At 37.6% G+C, this 21452-nt stretch overlaps 1 protein-coding gene across 3 annotated transcripts in view; it reads right to left on the reverse strand.

Annotated features, from left to right (window-relative positions):
- Nucleotides 1-21452, reverse strand: part of Shprh (SNF2 histone linker PHD RING helicase) — a 76090-nt gene that overhangs the window by 21606 nt on the left and 33032 nt on the right. For 2 of the 3 annotated variants that reach the window (XM_004628556.2, XM_023712208.1), the window contains exons 15-24: nt 20486-20574; nt 18370-18462; nt 15161-15268; nt 11660-11802; nt 9721-9894; nt 9427-9489; nt 7469-7694; nt 5596-5739; nt 4518-4619; nt 1132-1203 (exon numbers count right to left, since the gene is read on the reverse strand). In XM_004628556.2, the coding sequence (XP_004628613.1) occupies nt 1132-1203; nt 4518-4619; nt 5596-5739; nt 7469-7694; nt 9427-9489; nt 9721-9894; nt 11660-11802; nt 15161-15268; nt 18370-18462; nt 20486-20574 (1214 nt within the window). Of the gene's footprint in view, nt 1-1131; nt 1204-2755; nt 3044-4517; nt 4620-5595; nt 5740-7468; nt 7695-9426; nt 9490-9720; nt 9895-11659; nt 11803-15160; nt 15269-18369; nt 18463-20485; nt 20575-21452 lie in introns of those variants that run through there. The other variant, XM_023712209.1, reaches the window with a different exon arrangement.

A 21452-nucleotide genomic window follows, 5' to 3' on the forward strand; every position in this document is an offset into this window, starting at 1 on the left:
ACCTGCAGCAGCATAATTAGGTACGTGAGTTACCTTTGATATATCCTAACTTAACAGCCATAACTTAAAGAGGAGGATGGAGAACTGGGAAGCTAAGGGTAAAGTGTGGAGGTCCTACAGACTGTGGATAGGAACAGTTTGCACAGTGTAGTTTTCTACCCTTACAGAAGAATCCAGGGTATTTGAAGTGTAGGAGACCTATGTTACACTAAAATTGAATCAAACAATGTATTTAAAACAACCTTATAAACTATAAACATTTTAAGACAAAAACGAAGTAAATTCCAGAGACAACCCAAGTACACAAATCTCATTGAGAGGGTCTACGTAGTTTAGGCTGGTCTTGAACTCACAGTGATCCTCCTGCCTCAGCCTCCCAAGTGCTGGCATTACAGGAGTATGCTGCCACCCCTAGCATGACATCTTTTCTTTTAATGTATCAATCAAGATAAAGATTGTTCAGATGCATGCCCACGCATGTCTTTGAGATTCTAGTGCTAACTTTATCATAGAAGGTAAGAACTTGTTATTCCTATGCAGTTGTGATGAAGAAAGGGGAAAGAGAAGGGAAAGAAGGAAAGATTATATGTTGAAGACTTTGAAGAATGTAAGTAAACGACAGTTACAATTTGTTACGGTCTGTGTTTTCATCCCCCCAATGCCTCATGCAGTCATTGAGACGCGGTTCTTTTTTTTTTTTTTTCCGGAACCGGGGATTGAACTCAGGCCCTTGCACTTGCCAGGGAAGAGCTTATTCCACTGCGCTATCTCCCTGGCCCAAGGTGCAGTTCTATAGTTTGTGATTAATTCATGATCCAAGGCAGGGATTATGGGTCTGCATACTGCTGGGATTACAGGTGTGAGTGCTACACCCAGCCTGGGGACCGATAGCTTGAATCTACCATAAGAGACAGATTTGCTCTCTGTAGCCACGGTTGCTATTACTCCTCTTGCTTTTTGTCACTTACATGAAAGGCTGCTCTCTGTCATGTGCTGCTCAGCCTTGGAGCCAGTTAAGTATGGACTGAAATCTCCAGTAACTGTGAGCTAAATAAACCTTTCTTTCCTTCATTTTGTGTGTCCAGTATTTGTCCCAGCAAAAAGAGAAGAGTGGCTCAGACACAGTTTTACCTGTTTTCCCAGCTGTCGAGCACAGATTGGACAAGGTTCTGGATTAATACCTCCTGATGTTTTGTCTTGAGACTATGCAAAAAAGGAGAATCCAAAAACGTGTTAGTTATATGTTTACTTATGCAATCTGATATATATTTTGCATTTCAAAAAAGTGAACATTGGCAAATGCAATTTAAGTAATTCAGTTATTGAGATGACCCAATACTTTATCTATTACTTAATTTATAATTCTTGGGTTATACACATAACATACACATATCATGAAAAATAAAACTGAAACAATTATTATACTTTCTATATTATCAGTAATTGCAGTTTATTGCAAAATTAAAAGCAAACTATAACATGCTAAATATTCAAAATTTGATTTTCAGGTTAGATTTTTGTTATAGAGCACTTTGTGTCCTTTTTCTCTTCTTAATTTCTTATATATAGCTATTTCTGCTTTTCCTTCTTCCAATTTTGCATGCATATATCTGGTAATATGAACAACTAGGTGGAAGACAATACTGCATTACAACAAATATTGTGAAATACATATTATTTTGTTAAGTGAAATTCTGTATCACTTGTAATTTTTGTTTTAATACTATTTTGTACTCTTTAAAAAATTAAAAACTAAAGAAAAAGAAATACAGATTACTTAGAAACAATCTGTGATTTTGAAATAAAGGCTCCTTAAACATTCCAAGAAAATGGGCACTTATAATGTATGCCTACTTGACATGGTCAGAGAAGCAGGAAGAGACAACGTACAGTTATGTAACTCTGCCTCTTACTAACAACAGCTGCTGCTTAGCACCCATTTCCTAATCTCATAAGGCAAAACTAGAAAGGCAAATAGCTCACTAATGGAAATATTATTGAGATTTTTATGCCTAGAAATTATATCAAAACTTACTTTAAAAAATCTTATTAAAGTTATAGCAAATACTGAAAGAGCTTTCAAAAAGTCATTAACCAAGTTCTAATGTTGAGGCAAACCAAAGAAAGTAAATTAGGTAGATCACTAGAGGTTTTGTGGCTTTCCTAACCAAAGTTAGACATTTATAAAATTATTCTTTGATTTATGAGTAATAAAACTCAAATAAAAGATAACTGTTCAAAACTGTGCAGATTCAGCCCTTTTCAGGACTCAAAAACTTCATTAAAATGGATATAGGCATTTTAAAAAATTGAGCTGATTTTGCCTGTGAATTACTGCTGTGTCTCAGACAAATAATGAATCATTTAAAAACATATGGCGTAAAATAAGCTCTGTACATCCCTTATGATCCTCCAGGTCCCACAACCGGGGGATGGCTGGCCCTAGCTGAGGCTGCACAGTCCAGGAGAGACACCCTCTTGTCTGGCAGCAGGCAGGTTACAGCTGGGCTGTGGGAATGGCTGCACTGTAGGCTCAGCTCCCCAAAAGCTAATCTAGTCTTCTTCGCTTATTCTCAAAGTCCAGAGAGCAGTAAGATTGGGAGAGCCTGGTGCACACAGACTTTCCAGGTCTGCACTGCGTCACAAGGTCAGAGGCAGATATCTGACCAAGCCTCGACTCTGTGGAGGGACTGAAACTATGAATACACATAGGGACAGTATTATAGCAGCTTGTAAACAACCTGTCACACATACCTCACAGTATCTCTTATTTCCTGATATATTTAAAGAAAGAATTGGTGCTCTTTCAGTGAGGGTCAGACTGCAAATCTTTTTGGCTTTCTGGGTCATACGGTCTGTGTTGCAACTGCTTAATTCTGTGTTTATAGAGTAAAATGCAGCCATGGGCAACAGGAAAACAAATATGCACAGCTGTGTTCCAACACAATACTTTACTTATGGAAATGTGGTAGGCTTGGTGGGTCCTCCGTGGGGTCTGCAGAATCCTGATTTGAAAGATGGACATTTTCTTTTTACATGTCAACTGAAATAGGGAAAATGTCCTTGTAAGCATATCTTATATGTTGCTGCTTATTTTCACTTTGACTCAGTTCAGAATGTTTTATTTTCATGCAACTTCTTTGAGTCAGGGGTTATTCAGAAGTGTGTTCCTAATTTCCACTTTGGGACCTACTTATCTTTAGTTACTCATTTCTAACTAAATTTCTCTTTAGTAAGAAAACTTATCCTTACATAATGCTGATCCTTTGAACATTTTAAGTTATTTTTGTTATCATTATTATTTTTTTTCTTTGGTACTGGGGATCAAACTCACCACCTTGGGCTTGCCAGGGAAGGCGCTTAAGCAGCTGAGCTATCTCCCTGACCCTTAAGTTAGTTTTGAATCACTATAATTTGATTTTGGTAAATGTCCCATGTACACTGAAAAAAAGGTACATTTTGCTGTCATTGGTTGTAGCTAACTGTGTCCACTGGACTGTGTTTATTCAAGTGCTCGAAGTTTGATAACCTTATTGAATTCTTGGCCATTTCTCTAAAGAATGAAGAACTTCGTAAGAGCTTAAATTGGCTTAGTTCATCCTTTTGTGCTATTATATATTTTACTTTACAGATGTGTATTCCACACAACAGCATGGCTCTTTTAAATAGTCAACAGTCTTTTATGTTTACCTACAAATTTAAGCTTTCCTTTTTTCTTCATTCCCTATAGTTCTATCCTTCAATCTAGAGTAATTTTCTTCAGTCCAAAGAGTCTACTGGGGATGAATTCTTTTAGCTTATCTGAAAACATTTCAATTTATTTATTTATTGTTTTTTCAGGCTATGTTCTCTAAATATAGAAATCGAGACAGGCAGGTTTTCTTTTAGCATTTCAAAGATGTCATTCCACTATAACAATATTAAATGAAAACGCCTCTATGTAATTACCTGTTCTGATAAGATGCTCTGCCAACCAAGTCCTAATTCTTGCAGAAAATGGGAGTTTTTATCAACAATCTATCAAATCACTAATATGTTATACAATACTTGGATCACAACACATAAAAAGTATGGCAAATTACATTAAAATATTGAACTTTACTTTTTATTCCTATTCCTTCTGATTTATCAGCTTTGGGACATTTCAAATTTCCAAAGAACAAACTGGAAAAATATGTATTATGTATGTATGAATTCATCTGTATGTCATATAATGCAATTTTCACCTAGATGTAGGTTGGAATATTTCTATTTTAGATTTTGAACTATAGTCTGTTTACTATACACTGTTTTTTTATATCATCTGTGTAAATTATAATTTCTATATATAGCTTTGTGATTTACGAAGCTATGTTAAAGTTAGTTTTTGGACTCATAATTAATACAAACAAAAGAGCAACTTTTTAAAAACCTGTACTATTAATTACAGGAATAGTATTTTAAATGGAAGAAGTCATTAGTATGGTAATATTATGATAGAACAGTACTGGAAAGACAGCATATTTTAAAAACAATACCTTTTCCAAATTAGTTAGGTAAAGCAGCTGCCCAAGTTTCTTCTGAAGCTGTGATGTAGCAACGGCTTTATCATTTAGTAGTTTTATACGATTCTGTTCTACCTAAGATAAAAGTAAAAAACTATTACAAATCAGAAAAATGGCTGAAAATTCACTTACATATTAAAACTAGCATTTGAAATGTATGATAAAATTTAGTATAGAGTTTCTTTCAAAAGGAAGCATTATACACCTAAAACTGGCTAAAAATCAGTGCAAATTCTATATAGAGCGGATGAAACATAAGTAAATGACAGGCTGTTTCCACCAAAGTGATTTTATCAGACTATCCCTGCCTTTCTTTCTCTTCTTCCCTGGTAGAATCCAGCAGAAAGGAGGATTCAAGCAATAGAAATACCTTTTCTTTTTTTTCTCTCTCTCTCTCCAGTTTTAAGAATCAAATGTGAAATCTGCTTTTAAAGAAAAACTTACTGAGAATTTATATTTAACTGTGATCATATGAATATTTTAAAGGCTTTCTAAAGTATAACTATCCAACTTTTATAAAAAAGAAAAAGATTTAAAGCGTTAAACACAGGATAAAATTACAAAAAAAAACTTTTAATGTGGAATAGAAAAGGTTGATGTAATCCTACAGTAGAAAGTGGGATTTACTAGAAGCTAAATTGCAAGTATCTATAAATAGCAAGAAAAAGATCACAGTAAAAGAAAAAGTTTTATTTATTCTTGAGGAAAATTTTTCTAGTTCTAATAAAGCTAAGGTAATATAAAATATGTCTAATAAATGACCAAAAATACCTAGAGGATCTGACAGAAGGTGCTAAAAGATGTGCAACCTGCAGAGAAATAAACTCTACCAACGTAGTGGCTACTAAACATGAATTAGATACGACCTTGCCTTACCTTTGACCACTTTTGACCTATAAAGCCAATGCGCGCTGGCTCACACTGCTAGGAGTTATTAAGAGCGTACTTAATAGAAGGGAGCATGGCCCTGACTCTACCTCTTCTGCGGACCTTGCAGTTTTTTGCGACGCCAACTTGCCATGCCCTTTCCTGTCCTGCACTTGCAGTTTACCTCGTGGGGTTCAATGATATGATGAACGGGTGGGGTGGGCTTCGGTTCCTTAGGGTGCCGCACTCTTAGTCGTTCTGTAGCCATTGCAAGTTCATCGACAGCAGACACGCGATTCCTCAGTGTCATCCAGTACTCGTGAAGCCACTGAAGGAGGACAAAAGATGTGTGCCTCAGCAACATATGGCAGTGGGCATGAACAATTTCCACGGACCACACCTCTTTAGCTTTTTTCGCACAGAGCACTCACAAGCTTTCTTGATAAGATCAAATAAAAGCCTCACTAGATTGATAGAATCTCTGCATTACTTATTTATTGGGGGGTACCAGAAATTAAACTCATAAGCTTGCGCCTGCCAGGCAGGTGCCATGCTGCTGAGCTACCTCCCTGGCCTTTTCTCTGTTTTATTTTAAAAAATATTTTACTATAACATATTTAACATATTCACAATAATATATATATATATATATATATATATATATATATAAAATAAGAGAATATTAAAATATACAACTCAATATCATCCATGTAATTTCAGAGAATAAAACAAATTCCTTGGAAAGCCTTAGTTGTATCACCATTTTTCCTCATATGTATTTCCTTCAATACAATTTTCTGCCAGATGATGGGGCAGCCATTACTTATGCTTTATCATTTTACATTTTCAAGTGTAATACTATAATATGTGTCCTTCATTAGCTGGTCATATATACATTTCTAAAATTATATCAGTATAAACATTTTGACCTGCTTTCTTCACTAGCATATGCTGAGGTCAGTATACATAGCAATAGCTCATTTGTTTGATTTTCTGTGAAAGACCTTAGTTTGCAGAATTACGAAAGAAAATGCACAAAGATACAGGTGGGCACATGGTGAGCTCTCCTCTGGACACATGGGATATAGTCAAAATGGGCCCAAATGAAGACTCCAAAGGTCACTGGACACCATCTATAATACTGTCCTCTTTTATAGCTCACTGTAACTATGAATGTGCTTTGAATTTTTATTATTTTATTTTGATACAGGGTCTCACTATGCAGTTTGAACTCATAGTGATCCTCCTGTTTCAGCCTCCCCAGTGCTGGGATTACAGGCATGTGGTACTGGAGATCGAACTCGGGACCTTGCACTGACCAGGCAGGTGCTTAGGTCCCAGCTCTGAGCTTTGACTCTGTAATAGCGAATTACAAGTAAAAAATATGAACTGATGATTTTGACTCTACAAGTGTCATTTCCCAGTTTATTAAATGAATGTACTGATATGTAAGACAACATTTATTTTCATTCTGAACAAAAGCTTTTATCTCATTTTAAGAACTTTAGATTAAAAGAATATAATTATTCAAAGAATTCAAAATTCATAAATACTATAATCTCAAGAACAGAGCCTAAATGCAATGGAATTATTAGTTTAACATAAAAGGCCATTTTGTGTTCTCATCACTGGAATAGTTTCCAGCCTTGTAGCTTGAGAAATATTTATGTTCCCTGACTTTCAAGGTTTATGCTAACATCTGGTCATTATTCATGAGCAGAAGCAAAACAAAAACGAACAAGAAACAAAACTGTACTCTAGTTTCATAGAACAGCAATGTAAGATCCAGAAAAGAACAGAATGAAATACCTTTACAGCTAGACAAAAGTGTTCATAGAACTTTTCATTTAATAAAAGATTTGCTTTTAGTAACTTAATAAACAGAATTTAAATATCCATTTATTATCCTTTATTTGAATAACATTTAGGGAAAGAAATTATGAGACTTCAAATCTGTACCAGCAGACTTAGAAAAATTAAAGAGAAAAAAAAGAAAGCAGCAGCTCAAAATTAACGTGGACCAGAGTTTTAACATGGGAAGTCCTATGCCACTGTACCTTATACTCCTTTTTCCATGCTTCGAAGAGTTCCATTGAAGCACTGCCTTCCTCTATGAATTCAGTATCTAATCTGTGTGATCGTGCAAATGACAGGATTGCTTTCATGGATCGCTCTGTCTCGCTTATTGCCCACAGCCCCCGGGTGGTGGTGGGAACTCGATCATCCACCAGGCCTTCTTCATCTTCTATCATCTCCTCAAATATTGCAGTCTGGCCTTTGACTCTGAAAACGTACCAGAGCATGACAGCAGTGATGACTGTGCCAACAACAGGTGGCAAGTACTGGAAATGAATGATACTGGCAGAATGAGTAGGAAACAAGTGAGCAACTTTTCAATAGCCTTCAGCGTCACGTCTACAAGATTATGTATCTCCATGTCTGGAAAAATAACAACTCTGAAAATGCTGGAAGCATCATAATTTATTCAGTGTTTCTTTTTCTTTTTCTTTTTTCTTTTTTGGAGAACTAGGGATTGAACTCAAGCCCTTGCACTTGCCAGGCAAGCGCTTATTCTACTGAGCTACCTCCCCGGCCCCTTCAGTGTTTCTTGACAGAAATCTGGGATAGCCAAGATCTTTCACTTGAGAATTAAAACAAAAATCAGCATATCACTAGCTGTGCCCCAAAACACATCAAACAAACACAAGAAAAAAGAGAGCTACACTACAATCTAAAAGTACAATGCCATCTCCCTAGTGTAAGAACTCAAAAGAAGAAATAAAAATTGAAGGTATAATACAGTTAAATGGAAAGTGAGAACTTAAGGATTAAACAATGAAGAGAGAGAAAGGAGAAAAGTTAGGAAATATGGCCAGGGCAAAACCATACATTTTAAGATGATTAAGGCAATGGTTCTAAGAATCTCCATCAGCTTTTTGAAAATGGCAGGTAATGGGTAGAACTCTCACCCTGACTAACTCTATATGCTGATATCTGTGAACTAAGCAACTACACTGAGGATAGCAATGTGTAATACTAAAATCATGCTTGAAATATCTGTCATTTTGGTCTTCTAAATGAGTACTGCTTCTAAGGTCCTATCAATTATTGCTATACTCTCTTTAAAGTAAATGTTTGTTTAAAAAAGAAAGGTAATAAAAGAAAACAAGAGACAAGAAAAAAAAAATAAAAGTACAACGCAAGCTCCCTTTTTTTTTAAGGGGTGGGAGATAGAATTTAGCCTCTTTTAAATTTCCATGTTCGTAAGCAGACGTAGTTTTGCCAGCGCCACAACTATCCGCACTCACTAGTTTAATCCCCATGGAAGGACACAGACTCCACTAAGAAAAGGTATTCAAACTTATATAGCATACTTGCTACTCAGGACTCTACTAAACAGTATTTTATCATACTTATTTAAAATGAAAAAAACATAATGAAAAAATAGTATTTCATAAATTAGGATGCTGAGGTTAGAAAAGCAATTCATTCATAATAATGAGCTAGGATCTGAGTTTATATATCGACTCCAGAACCCAGGATCTTCTTAACTATTCCTCAGTTAGTTATATATCCCTATATGACATAAGCATTTAGGGGAAACTTCTGCATAGGTAAAGCTGACCATGTTAACTGTAAGTTTCCTGAATTAATACATTTACTTATTTTTTAATTTTATGTATTTGGAGCAGGGCCTCACTATTCAGCTCGGACGCATAGTGATCCTCCTGTCTCAGTCTCCCCAGCTCTAGATTACAGGTGTGCACCACCACGCCTGGTCCCAGTGGCTGCTTGACACACCCAGGGCAGGGCTGGCACGGCAGGTGTGGGGTATCGAACCCTCATCCCTGTGCTTGCCTAAGCAGGCGCTTAGTCTACTGAGCTATCTTCTTCGCTCCTGAACTTATTTAATAAAAGAAAAAATACAATAAAGGAAAACAGTCTTATAATCAAATACTAACTCTCATAAGATGTTTCATTTTCCTGATGGGTAACAATCAAAAGGAAAACTTACGTATTAGAAAAGAGCTTTGACTCGTACTCTGTGAACAATTCATCAGCCTTACAGAAGACACAGCTGAAAGAGATTATCAGGGAACATTTATAAACACACAAGCAATCAAACAACTTCAAAAGCATACATTTTATGTTTAAAGAGGTATCTATTTTAGAAAATACATGACATGGTTTTTTTAGTCAGTTGTTTTTATTATCGATAACACATTTTCTATTTGTCTGAATTAAACTGAAAAACTATTTTATACATGCCATTATAGCTTAATGGGATGATGGCGTATCTTCAACATACCAGTTGAGAGGCAGTCTGGCTGGCCGGAGGTGGCACATTGTTGCAGATTCAATAACATTACGAGATGGAGGCTTCTCTAGGTTTTTGACAGCTTCTCTTACTAGCTTCTGGAATTTATTGAGCTCATCCATTTGTGTTGTAAGTAAGAACTGAAGACCTCTGCAGTCATGAAACCTGATTCCCATGACCAGCACACACACAACGTAAAGAAAAGATTAGATCAATTTTCTCAAATTCAGAACATGGTTGCCAAGGAAAGTGTCAAAAGAAATAGCGCTGTACATTTTCCTAGCCATACTTGGGCGTTTCCCTCAGAAGTGTGGCTAAGGGCACCTTGGCAACTCTGGGGCAGCTATTAGAAGATAGGATCAGAAAATGTGTGCCAAATATGTTTCTGTCTCAACTGTCTGTGTAAGGTCAGGATTTCTGCATTTTTTTGTTTAAAGGTCAATGCCTGCAGATGTCCCTCTTGACATTCTTGCAGCATACAAAAACATGACTATAGGAAAATAAAGACAAAATTGGAAGAAAAAAAAACAGTCAATCAACATCATAAAAAATATTAATTTCTGATTAAGGTTTGCTTTTGATTTTTTCAGCACTGGGGTTGAACCCATGGCCTTCATGGTAAATTACATTTCCAAACATTTAAAAATTTTTTATTTCGAGACTAGACCTTCCTAAATCACTAAGTTGTCAGCAATGCTCAAACTTGTGAATCTCCTGCCTTAGCCTCCCAAAATGCTGAGTGAGATTACAGGTGAGACTTACAATTCTTTTCTCTTTTTAAGTGTATTTAGTGCAGGGTTTATAGGGTCTCACTACATAGATGAGATCTGTAGTGATCCTCCTGTTTTCAGCTTCCCAAGCACAGGGTTACAGGCCTGGGCCACCACGGCTTGTGGTGTTGGGGATCAACCCCAGCCCCTGCGCTCTGCCTAAGCAGGTGTTTTAGTCCACTGAGCTATCTGGCCAGCCCTACATTCTAATTAAGCATTTACCATATAGCAGGCACTTTGCCAAGTATGCCCAAGATGTCTGTGAATTATTATTGTGGAAAAAATTATGGAAAAAATTAAGGTGTTCTGGGTTACAAAATTATTTTAAAAATTACGTGACAAAGTTACAAGATAAAGCCCCATATAGTACTTTTTAAAAATTTGTTTTCTGGGGGAGGATTGAGCCCAGGGCCTTGTACATATTAAGAACTTCTGAGCTACACTCCTGATCCTCCAGATAGTGCTCTTAACCATTCTGATCAACAGTGGGTGAAAGAGCTGGGAAGAAAATTTATGGGTGCACCCATTTGGGTTTTTGAGCATGGTTTATGTGCTATCTACCACGAAGTGTTCTGCTACAACACCCACTTCCCCATCCTAGGCAGGCACTTCTTCAGGCTCAGCCACTTAGGGCACTTCTGATAAGGAGTTAATGTGTCCTTCGGGAAAAATTATTCACCATTTCCACTTCCAGAGCAACAGACCAACTTGCCTCTGAGGACCTTGGGGAATGCTAAGGGTTGGTGAGAAGAAGGACAGGGGGTAAGAACATAATTCTGATTTAAGACGGGGCCTTTGGGACAACTATGCTTAGCTTCCAGAGAACAGATCCCACATGGAAACCATGACATCTTATATCAAAGAAAAAGTCTACTTCAATTTGTGCTTGAAGTTGGCTTTATGTAACTCCAATAAAGAAAATACTTTAAAAAGATTTTAAAAGGTTCTAAAAAGAGACATTTTAAAATGGCTGGTACATTACATGGAAACCAGGACCTACCTTTTAGACTTGTATCTAATATTTTTGTTTGAAATGTGGTTTTCACAAAGATAAAACCCATAACCATTATATAGCCCAATACTTAACTGTACCTCCTGATACAAAATGATCTAAATACTTGGGGTGATTATTCAATTTTTTCATTATATTATTTTCTTACTTCTCTGACATAGAAAGCTTGTCAGTCTGTTGCTTGTAGTTGCTGGTTATTTCATTTCGTACTCGCTGAACAAGTTCCTCATCTTTAGAAAATTCTATTGCTCTGTGGATTACATTCAGCCACCAAGGAGAATTAGAACGAATCTGTGAAAGGTAACAGGTGATCAATGTTTCCATCACTGGGAAGGGTTGTGACAAAAATTCAAAGTAAACAACAACTGCTATTCTCCAAGGGATTGTAAACAGAGCAGAGACACATGTACACAAGTCTGTGTACACTGCATGAGTATCTCTTTTGCAGACATAAAGAGAAAAAAACATTTTTCAATGAACTGGGATAAATGAAAATGTATTGTAATGCATATGTTTAATGAAAGTATTAAGCAATCAAAATAAAAATACAGTACTCATTGTCTATGTGAAAAAATGACAGGTCTCCTCAGCATAAAAATAGCCTTCCTTCTGATCTTTGGTTAGATGAACTAGAGTCTATTATAGTAACTACCAAAATTATATCGCTAAATGATAACTGATGAATTAGGAGCATGTAGAGCTACTGATTTAAGGTTTTAAAAGAGTGTATTTGTGTAACCGGCTCCTTAAGACTTCGCTTTTAGTATCATAAAGGATAATTTTTCTAAAGCATAAATGGTACATGGTTTGTAAGAAAAATAGTAATTTTTAGTTCTAATGTTTCAGCACCCTAAAAGATTTTGGAAGTATATATAAAGAAGGTTGTTAAGGCCTACTTTCTCCAAGATAACTGACTATAAAGAAATAAGCATAAAGAAGTCAAAACTTCAAAAAGTTTATTTATGCTTCTAGAGTAACCAAAAAGAAAGCTAACTATAACCTTGAATTACAGTGTCTCATGCGTTAGGAATCCCTAGGTAAACTAGAAAGTCCAAGTTTCTTCTTGCTATGATCTAAGTTGAGAATATCCCTCAGAGCTGCATGTGCTCAGAGGCAAGGTCTTCTGTAGAAAAGGGACCCTTTTCTACAGAAGACCTTGCCTCTGAGCACATGCAGCTCTGAGGCAAGGTCTTCTGAGGCAAGTGGGTGCTGCAGCTCACTGCTGGGAGTCAGGCCTGGCTGGGGGGTGAGTCTCGGGAAAGACAACTAGGAAGGGTTTAGTGCCTTCTCTGCCTCCTCCCTTCACCCTCTGCTTTCTGGCTCCCATGGCAGGAGCAACTTTTCTCTGCTAGGCTTCTCTGCCTTGGATGCAGACAGCCATCCACTGAAACCACAAACCAAAATACACCTTGATTTCTCAAAGTTGTGCTGTCTGGTAATACATGTCTTACTAACAAAAAGTAGCTAAGGACAGATTGTGACACTGGAAGGGGGATATTGTGTCTGTTACATGAGCATGTGGCTTGGAAGCCTCTGGTTTATAGGAAGAGTTTGAGAAGCTTTGGAGATACAGGCTCAAGAAGCCCTAGAATGCTGTCAGCTGGGCTTGATGAAAAATTTTGAATGCTGATAAAAATGCAGACAGTAAAACAAGACTTCAGAGGTTTCTGTCAGAAACAAGGATTCCGCTGCATTTGGACCCTAGCAGACAGTAGGTCTCCATTTTTGCTCATGCACTATACTCTGCAGCAGACTGGGATTAAGGGCAGTGGTCTGATTCATCTGGTGGAGGAAATTTCAGGGCAGTCTGTTGTTCAGACTCTAGCACTACTGCTTGCTGCTTTCAGTGAGATTTGCAGTCAGAAACCAAAGAAAGATCTTGAGTTTCACCAGAAAGGAAGGTTCAGTGAAACTCAGGTCCGGAATATTTTCACGGAGAATGAGGCTGCTGAAAAGAGAAAAAGAAGCCACATATTTTGAGATGGACAAATAGGAAAGCTGTGTTGAGGGCACCTGAGAAACTGAAAGGCCCTGCTCTTTGTTCCACAAAAGTGAAAGACTGTTTTGAAGTGAGCCCTCGGGCACTTTGCTCTTTCCAGGCCAAGTGCAGAAATGTTTTCTTGAGTCCAACCGTCCAGGTATGTAGGGAGCCAGTGGCTGCTTGAGGTGACTGTAGCCTTGGCAACATCCCCTTGGTGCCGACTTTGCAGGCATGCAGAATACAAGTGCTATGGGTGTTATGGGTGTGTCTGGTTATCTCCCCAAAGCCTCACGCAGTCATGGGCGGCTTCTGGAGTTTGTGTTTGATTCTTTAATTTTTTGCTTTTGGTGCCGAGGACCGAACCCAGGGCTTCCAGCTTGCTAGGCAAGCATTCTACTGCTCAGCCAAATCCCCAGCACCATGAGTGATTCTTGATCCAATGGTGGGATTATGGGTGTGAATGCCCTGGGGTAGATACTGTGCATTACAATATAAGGAGGGGAGAAAGGCTAGCTAGCTGCCTGAACTGCTGCTGCTCCTTTGGCTCTGTTCTTTGCAGAAAGGTTGTTTTCTGCCATGTGCCACTCTGCCTTGGAGCCAGCCAAGTATGGACTGAAACCTCCAGTAACTGTGAGCTAAATTAACCTTTCCTTCCCCAATTTTGAGAGTCGGGTATTTGTCCCAGCAACAAGAGAAGAGTAATGAAGACAAGGGTGTTAGTTAAGGAGGCTTCCACCTAGACTTCAGAAGAAAGCCTAGCAGGCTACAGTGTGCCTCTTGAGAGGCAGTGTGGGAAGTTGAGGTAAAATCAAGAAGTACGGTGGAAGCTGGAGAAGCTAGGGATGGGGACTGTCTAAGGTTATAAGCAGTGAGAAAAGTCAGCTCAAGAGAGAAGTCATAAGGTTTCCATTACACAGGTGGGGGTATTGCCACAGAGGTGGGGTTGCCTATCCTGTTTGGAACTCACTTCTTTGCCCCAGGTACTGAACATGAACCATGGGATTTAATGTTTGCCCCCACCTGCTTTGGTCCCATTGGTTTCTAATCTTTTTTTGGAATGGAAATGCTTACTCTTTGCCATTCAATGTTGGTAGCAGTATGCAACTCTTTTTTTTTTTAAAACAGGGCCTCACAGCTAAGGGAGACTTTGGACTTGGACTTCTCAGCATTCTTGAAACTGTTGAGACTTTGGTGATTTCTAGAGATGAACCAAATTCATTCTGCATATGGGATGCACAGGAATCTTTGGGGGCCAGGGTGGGGATGTGTGGTTTAGACTGAGAATGTCTCCTAAGAGCCTCATGTTTCAGAGGTGCGGTTTCTGGAGGAGGAAGGGAATATGGAGGTGCTACAGCTAGCTGACTGTTAGGTGGTAGTAACTGGTTCCATGCATATCTCTCCTCCTGGCTCCTCCCTTCTTTCTTTGCTTCCTGGTCCACCACAACATGATCAGCTTTCCTCTGGTATGCCCTTCTGCCATGCCACGTTGTCCTGGTCTGGCTGATCAGTCTAACTGCGAGCTACAATAGAACTTTTTTCCTATAAGCTATAGGTGTCAGATATTGTCTCCATGATGAGAAAGTAAGTAAGACATCCCCCACACAGAAGACAAGCAAAATGCTATCTGGAGATAAACACAGTGAGAAACACCGCACTTGAGGGACATACTTTCCTTTGGAGCTCACGTATAGTTTGCTGCACGGGCTGCAAAGCTTGCTGGGCTTCAGCTACTTCCGAATTACACTTGCTCATGTAGTGCTCTCGCAGCTGTTTGGCCTGTGTTGAAGTAGAAAATAAACACAAACTTTCATTCTATGTTTAGAAAGTAACCTTATAGAGTGTTTCAAGAACAAGATGGCTATTCCATGTATTTCACTTGACTTAAACATACAACTACAAATATATTATAGAAAACATAAAATTTATAATATTAGAAATTCCCAGGATACATATGAACAGCAAAAATGATCAACTTAGTCTACCAAATTTAAGCAATCTTAAAGATTTCTCCTTCACATTTCTTTTTTTTTTTTTTTTGCGGTACAGGGGATTGAACTCAGGACCCTGCGCTTGCCAGGCAAGCACTTATCCTGTTGAACTATCTCCCCAGCCCTCTCCCTCACATTTCTATTTGAGAAAAGATAAAAGAAGAAAAACAAATAGTAAACTTTCAAAATATGAGGCAAAGGACATCTTTCAGAACTATTTACTTTATGAAATAGTATAGCTTCTTAGAATTATTATAGTTTTAAAATACTTGAAAATATGCAGTAACATAGGTGTTACGCACAGAATATGCTCTTCCCAGATCCCTATGGTGAAGCCCTAACCTGCAATGTCAATGGTGTGTATTTACTTTTAAGTTACTTTTATTTTTCCCCCAACATGATGGTTTTTAGATACCACTTGAGGAGGTAACTGAAATTAAATAAGGGTATAAGATGAGCGCTTTAATTTAATGACTAGTAGTATCTTATAAGAAGGAGAGAAACCATGGATATCGGAGCATGAAGGGAAGGCCATGAAGGATATGGTGAGGAGGAGGGTGAGCCATCTGTAAGCCGTGAAGAGCTGCAGGAGAAACTAAGCCAGCCAACACCTTGACCTTGGAGTCCTAACCTCCTGAAATGTGAGACACAAATTCATGATGCTTAAGCCTCCCTACTCTGTTTATTCTGTTTTGACAGTACCAGCCTAGTTTACCTTTTCAAGAGAATAATGATGTAATTTCTAGGTAATCAGATTATTTTTTTTAAATAGAACATTTTTATTCTTATAAATTCAACATTAGAACACATAAATATTCTTCACTTTCTTCCATACAGGTGGAATACTCAACTGGCTTGAAAAACAATTATATGACTGAGGAATAGGAATTAGAGGCTAGCACATGGAATAGTGGAAGGAAAACTAGAAGCTGAACTACAAAACCTGACACATTAGATTTGTCTACTGGGAACTAGATTTCCTTTGAAAACTCTTAATACTTAGACTGCCACTGGGTCTCAAGAATGGAGTCTTCAGAAGCACATATGGCAAAAGAAACAGCAGAATGAAAATATAGCCTGCGGACTAGGGAAAATATTCAGTAACCATATACACTGTATCTAGTAAGGACACAGAACCAAAATAGGCAACTCAAAACAACAGCAAGAAAACAACCCAATTAAAAAAGAACCAACTACCCGGAAAGACACTTCTCAAAAGAAGACACCTACATGGCCAGCAGACACATGAAGGGTGCTCAATATCACTAACCATAAGGGAACTAAAATACCACAGTGGAAAACACGAGATAGCACATGCGGGTGAGGAAATGGAGAAAAGGGGAGCCTCACACCCATTGTTGGTGGTTCTGTAAGTCAAGAACAGCCATTTCAGAAATATGGACGAAGGGTTTGTAAAAATTCAAAAGCAGAACTACCACATTATTTACCTATTTGGCTTTTAAACATAAATCCAAAAGAAATGTAATCAGTATGTTAGAGACAGCTGCACTTTCATGTTCCCTGCAGGATTATCAATAGCCAAAACATGGAATCAAACTAAGTGCTCATAAGCTGATAAACTGATAAAATATAGTGCAAATCCATGATGGGATTCTATTTAGCTTTCAGAAAGGAGGACCTCTTACAACACAAAAGAACCTGAGGAACTCTGTATGACATAAAAGAAAAGCTCAGAAAGAAAAATGCTACATGATTTCACTTGGATGTGGAGAGTAGAGGGTAGAAAAGCAGTTACCAGGACGGCAGAGAAGATGGAAGACTAGGGTGAAGAATACAGGATAATTTCAAGTGGACAGAAACAAGAAATTAAGGAGACCTACTGTTCTCACTATAAAAATTAAGTATGAGGGGTAATAGGGATAGGTTAACTAGCTTGATTTAGCCACTCTACAATGTATATGTGTATCAAAACACTATTTTATACATTGCAAGTACATACACTTTTTGTCAATTAAAAGCTTATTAAAAAACAGCAGTAGAGTAAAAGCACTATGCAGTTTTAAAAATCTCATTTTCTTTATTATATTGTTTCAAATAAAGGCTCCAATTATAGGTTCAATACACTTCACCTGTATTTTAGTATTCTTCTTCTTCTTTGATCTTTAAATAAAAATGGTAAAATTCCTTGGGGGTATAATGACCCTTGAACAATTTGTGGCAATTCAGCATCACTCTATCAAGCAGAGGCAACATTTACTGGGCAGGGAAGTTCTTTGAGCAAACTGCCACTGAAAATCTGAGTCTATTTTGCACCTTCTACAACACACAGCAAGGTAGATGAAGCACAACAGTTTTTATTTACTAAACTCTATCTTTTGTAGATGGCAATTAGACCAGCAAAGTGTGTTACTTATTTATAATTTTTAAAAACTTATTTATTTGGTACAGGGCTTCACTGTGCAGCTCAGACTCATAGTAATCCTCCTGTTTCAGCCTCCCCAGCGCCAGAATTACAGCCTTGTGCCACCATGTCTGGTCAGGTCTTGGTGGCTGGCTTGGCATGCCTGGGAGAGAGGGGCTGGCACAGCATGCGGTACCGAGGATCAAACCTCTGATTCCTCGTACTTGCCAGGCAGGCTCTTAGACAGCTGAGCTATCTTGTTAGCCCTCTTTTTTAATTTAACAATGGCCCAGCTACAAGCAGTAATCATGTAACATATCTGTAAGAAAATTACGGGAGAAGCAAATCAGATAGAATATTGCCATTCTCTGCCAATCAACATCATCATAACGAAGTGTGGAACATCAAAGCAACAGGAAAACATAGTTATATTTACTTATATGTGTACCCTAGGAAATATCAGCTAGCTGAAGCAGAAAATTTGAAAAAAAAAATCTCTTATAGACAGAATGAAAAGCAGTAATTACCTCTTCTTCAAGTCTCCCATCTCGCAAAGTAGGAGGTATCCCTGGGTGCTTGGCCATCAGCAATTCCATCAAGTTATGGGTAGCATGAAGTCTCTACAAACACACAAGAAGCAGTAAGAACAATAGGCAGACAGTGGCTGCTACAGCGACCCTTGTGTTCATATGGCATACGGCACTAAGACTTGAGATCATCATAACCAAAAGTTTGCCTCTAAAACAATTTGAGTACCACCGCTTTAGAAGCATTATGCCAGTTTCACAGCAAAGGTCTTAAGTTACAATGACCTGAATTTTGTTCAGTTAAAAACATACAGCCTTATGAAGTATAGCTCTGTGTTCAGTAGAATATGTAGCATAGGTGTATTTTTGCCTATTGTTCATGCATTTGTCTATACAGGAAAATATAAGAAAGCCAAGTAAATCCCATGAAGTGATTGCACAGACTTGATTCTTTTTCTCCTGGAAGTACCTAGAGGCTTACTCTAGAATAAGGGGTACGAGAAAAGATAAAATGAAAGCAGTTTCTCCCTGTCAAATTAACATTTTACTGGGATGGATAATTGAGGCTAAAGGATGCCGGGAACGAACTCTGTTGAAAGCTGATTTGGTTTCTGGGCGTGGTGGCACATGCCTATAATCCTATCACTTGGGAGGCTGAGGCAGAATTTGAGACCAGTTTGGGTTGTAAAACTGAGGTCAAGGCCAGCCTGAACTGCAGAGCAAGACTTTGTCTGAAAAAGACACACACACACACACACACACAGCAAAAAATAAACAAAAACAAGCTCTAATTTGCTGCCAGTACTATAAACCACTATGGGTCTATTCTGTCTGGCTACACACTACTGTTCACAGTGCAAATCTACGGTTTATTTTAAAAGAGTTACTTAAAATGCCACACACTTAAGGCATTTTCAAGATGGCTTCATAGATAATATAATCAGCAGAAATATCAGAAATAAAAGTGCAAATGGCATTAGAGAAACTCAAAGTGGTAGAAACCTCTCTCCCCTATGTATACTTACAGAAGACAACTCATTATTTTCTGAACATAGTGGCAGGAGGAAAAGAGTACTTGTGGTCTCCTCCCATCACCCTATGATCATGAAATGTGTAAACATTTTATCCTAGGGCAACAGTGTGGCTACACTGCCTAGACAGCTAAGGTGCTCAGTGACCCATGCTGTGCTGGTCAGTGGGGTTACTGCAACTAAAAACCAGAAAGAGGGCTAACTTCTGTTTAATTCTGAACTCAGGTGTACTGTATTTATACACATGCCCACGATTTGTTTCCTTTATTCAGTAGCAGAATATTTGCTCTTCTTCTTCCTCCTATGAGGTGAACATGCTTGCGGAGGTCAAGGTCCTCCTGCACTCTGTATTTCTGACAAATGCAGAATTAGAGGAGACTTCTGATTCCTCTGCTCACACTACACTTCCACTCGTTCCTGCAAATATCCACTATGTGACAGGTGAACCCCAAGATGTTTATTTTTTTATTTTTTATTTTTAAGGTCTTTATTTTGAATAGCAAAGAAATCAATTCACCTAGCACTCAAGTATAAACTTGTCAAAATTAGTGAAAGGGATTTTTATTTCCCCTTTATCTAGAGAACCTGGTCTTTGGTCCACTGGACAAAACTAACAAAAGTGGTGTCGGTATAAACAAGGAAATGGCCTAGATTTCCCTGAGTGACTCTAAAAATTAAATCAGAGCACTAGATAGCTCTTTGTAGTCTTAGTTCCACTGCTGAATCAAATTCATCTTTCATCTTTTTCGTAAAAACTACATGAATAAATACGGTGATGTTGAGGTGCGAAAATGATTAAAACTGACCTAAGTCCTTCTTTGAAGTACAAATCATTTGAACTATTTTTCTGACATAGATTAGAGATTATCTTGTCAGACTTATGACCACAAAGACAGAACAGTGGTGGCTGTCCAGCTTTACTACAACACGTCATCTTGGGTGCTTCATGCAGGAATGAGCCCCAAGCTTTATCTCCAGTGACTGTAACTCAACTAATCTTTATTTTCTTAAACACTCAGAGAAATTATTTCACATAAAACAGAGTAGGTAACTTGGGTCCCTTGGGTGTTTTGGTTTTCACGTACTTGAAGTGAATCAGTTTTCAGTTTTCCTTTGTGTTCCTCAGACGAGCGTAACACTTCTCGGTACAGTTCTGCTGCCAGAGCATACTCGCCTAAAGAAATGCAATGTATTAAAAGCAGAAGAAACTAATATATTTAACTCCAGTGCAACCATTATCTATAATCTAAAATCATCTATTATAAAAAAGTATGCTAATGATTATAGCTCACTTTTGGGGTCTGGTGCTAGACATCAAACCCAGGACACTGTGGATATTACATAATCATTCTACTACTGAGCTATACTTTCAATTCCTATTTTTTCAAGTAAACCAATTTGACCTGGTATTAACATGATTATTACAGTATAAGAAACAAAACCTAATCACAGTTTCTTTTTGTAATTGCACAGAATTTACAATGTCCTGAAATTGCAGAATATACAGTATTATAATTAAATACATTTCCAATGTTTTAAAAATTATACCCAAAACAACCTGAATTAACTTTTAATTTAGACAGTATTCGTCTTGCAAGTTAAAGGATGTCCATTTTAAGCCACTCTCATTTAAAATTAGGGATAAATTTGGCATAATTATAACATTTAGAAATACTTATTCATGATAGTATGTCCAACATATATGTAATTCTTAGAAAAACCATAGTTATTCATTGTAGATACTGTTGCTGTAAGCACTGGGACACAATAATTTGCCAATAAAAACTACATTTAAAAACTTAAAATCTTTTTATTTCTGGTCACACAAATAATAATTGTCTAAAATGTATGCTGTTTTCTTTTCTTTAATTAGCAGCTCAATCACATAAAGCAATTCAAAAAGTATCTATTAAAGCATAGGTTGGCAAACTATGGTTCATGGATCTTATCTATTTTTTTAAAAAATACATTTTGTACAGGTTCTCACTACACAACTCAAGACTGATAATGATCCTTCAGTTTTTAGCCTCCCCACCACAGGGATTACTACAT

This window comes from Octodon degus, unplaced genomic scaffold (assembly GCF_000260255.1).
Source record: "Octodon degus isolate 3935 unplaced genomic scaffold, OctDeg1.0 scaffold00024, whole genome shotgun sequence".
Lineage (NCBI taxonomy): Eukaryota > Metazoa > Chordata > Mammalia > Rodentia > Octodontidae > Octodon > Octodon degus.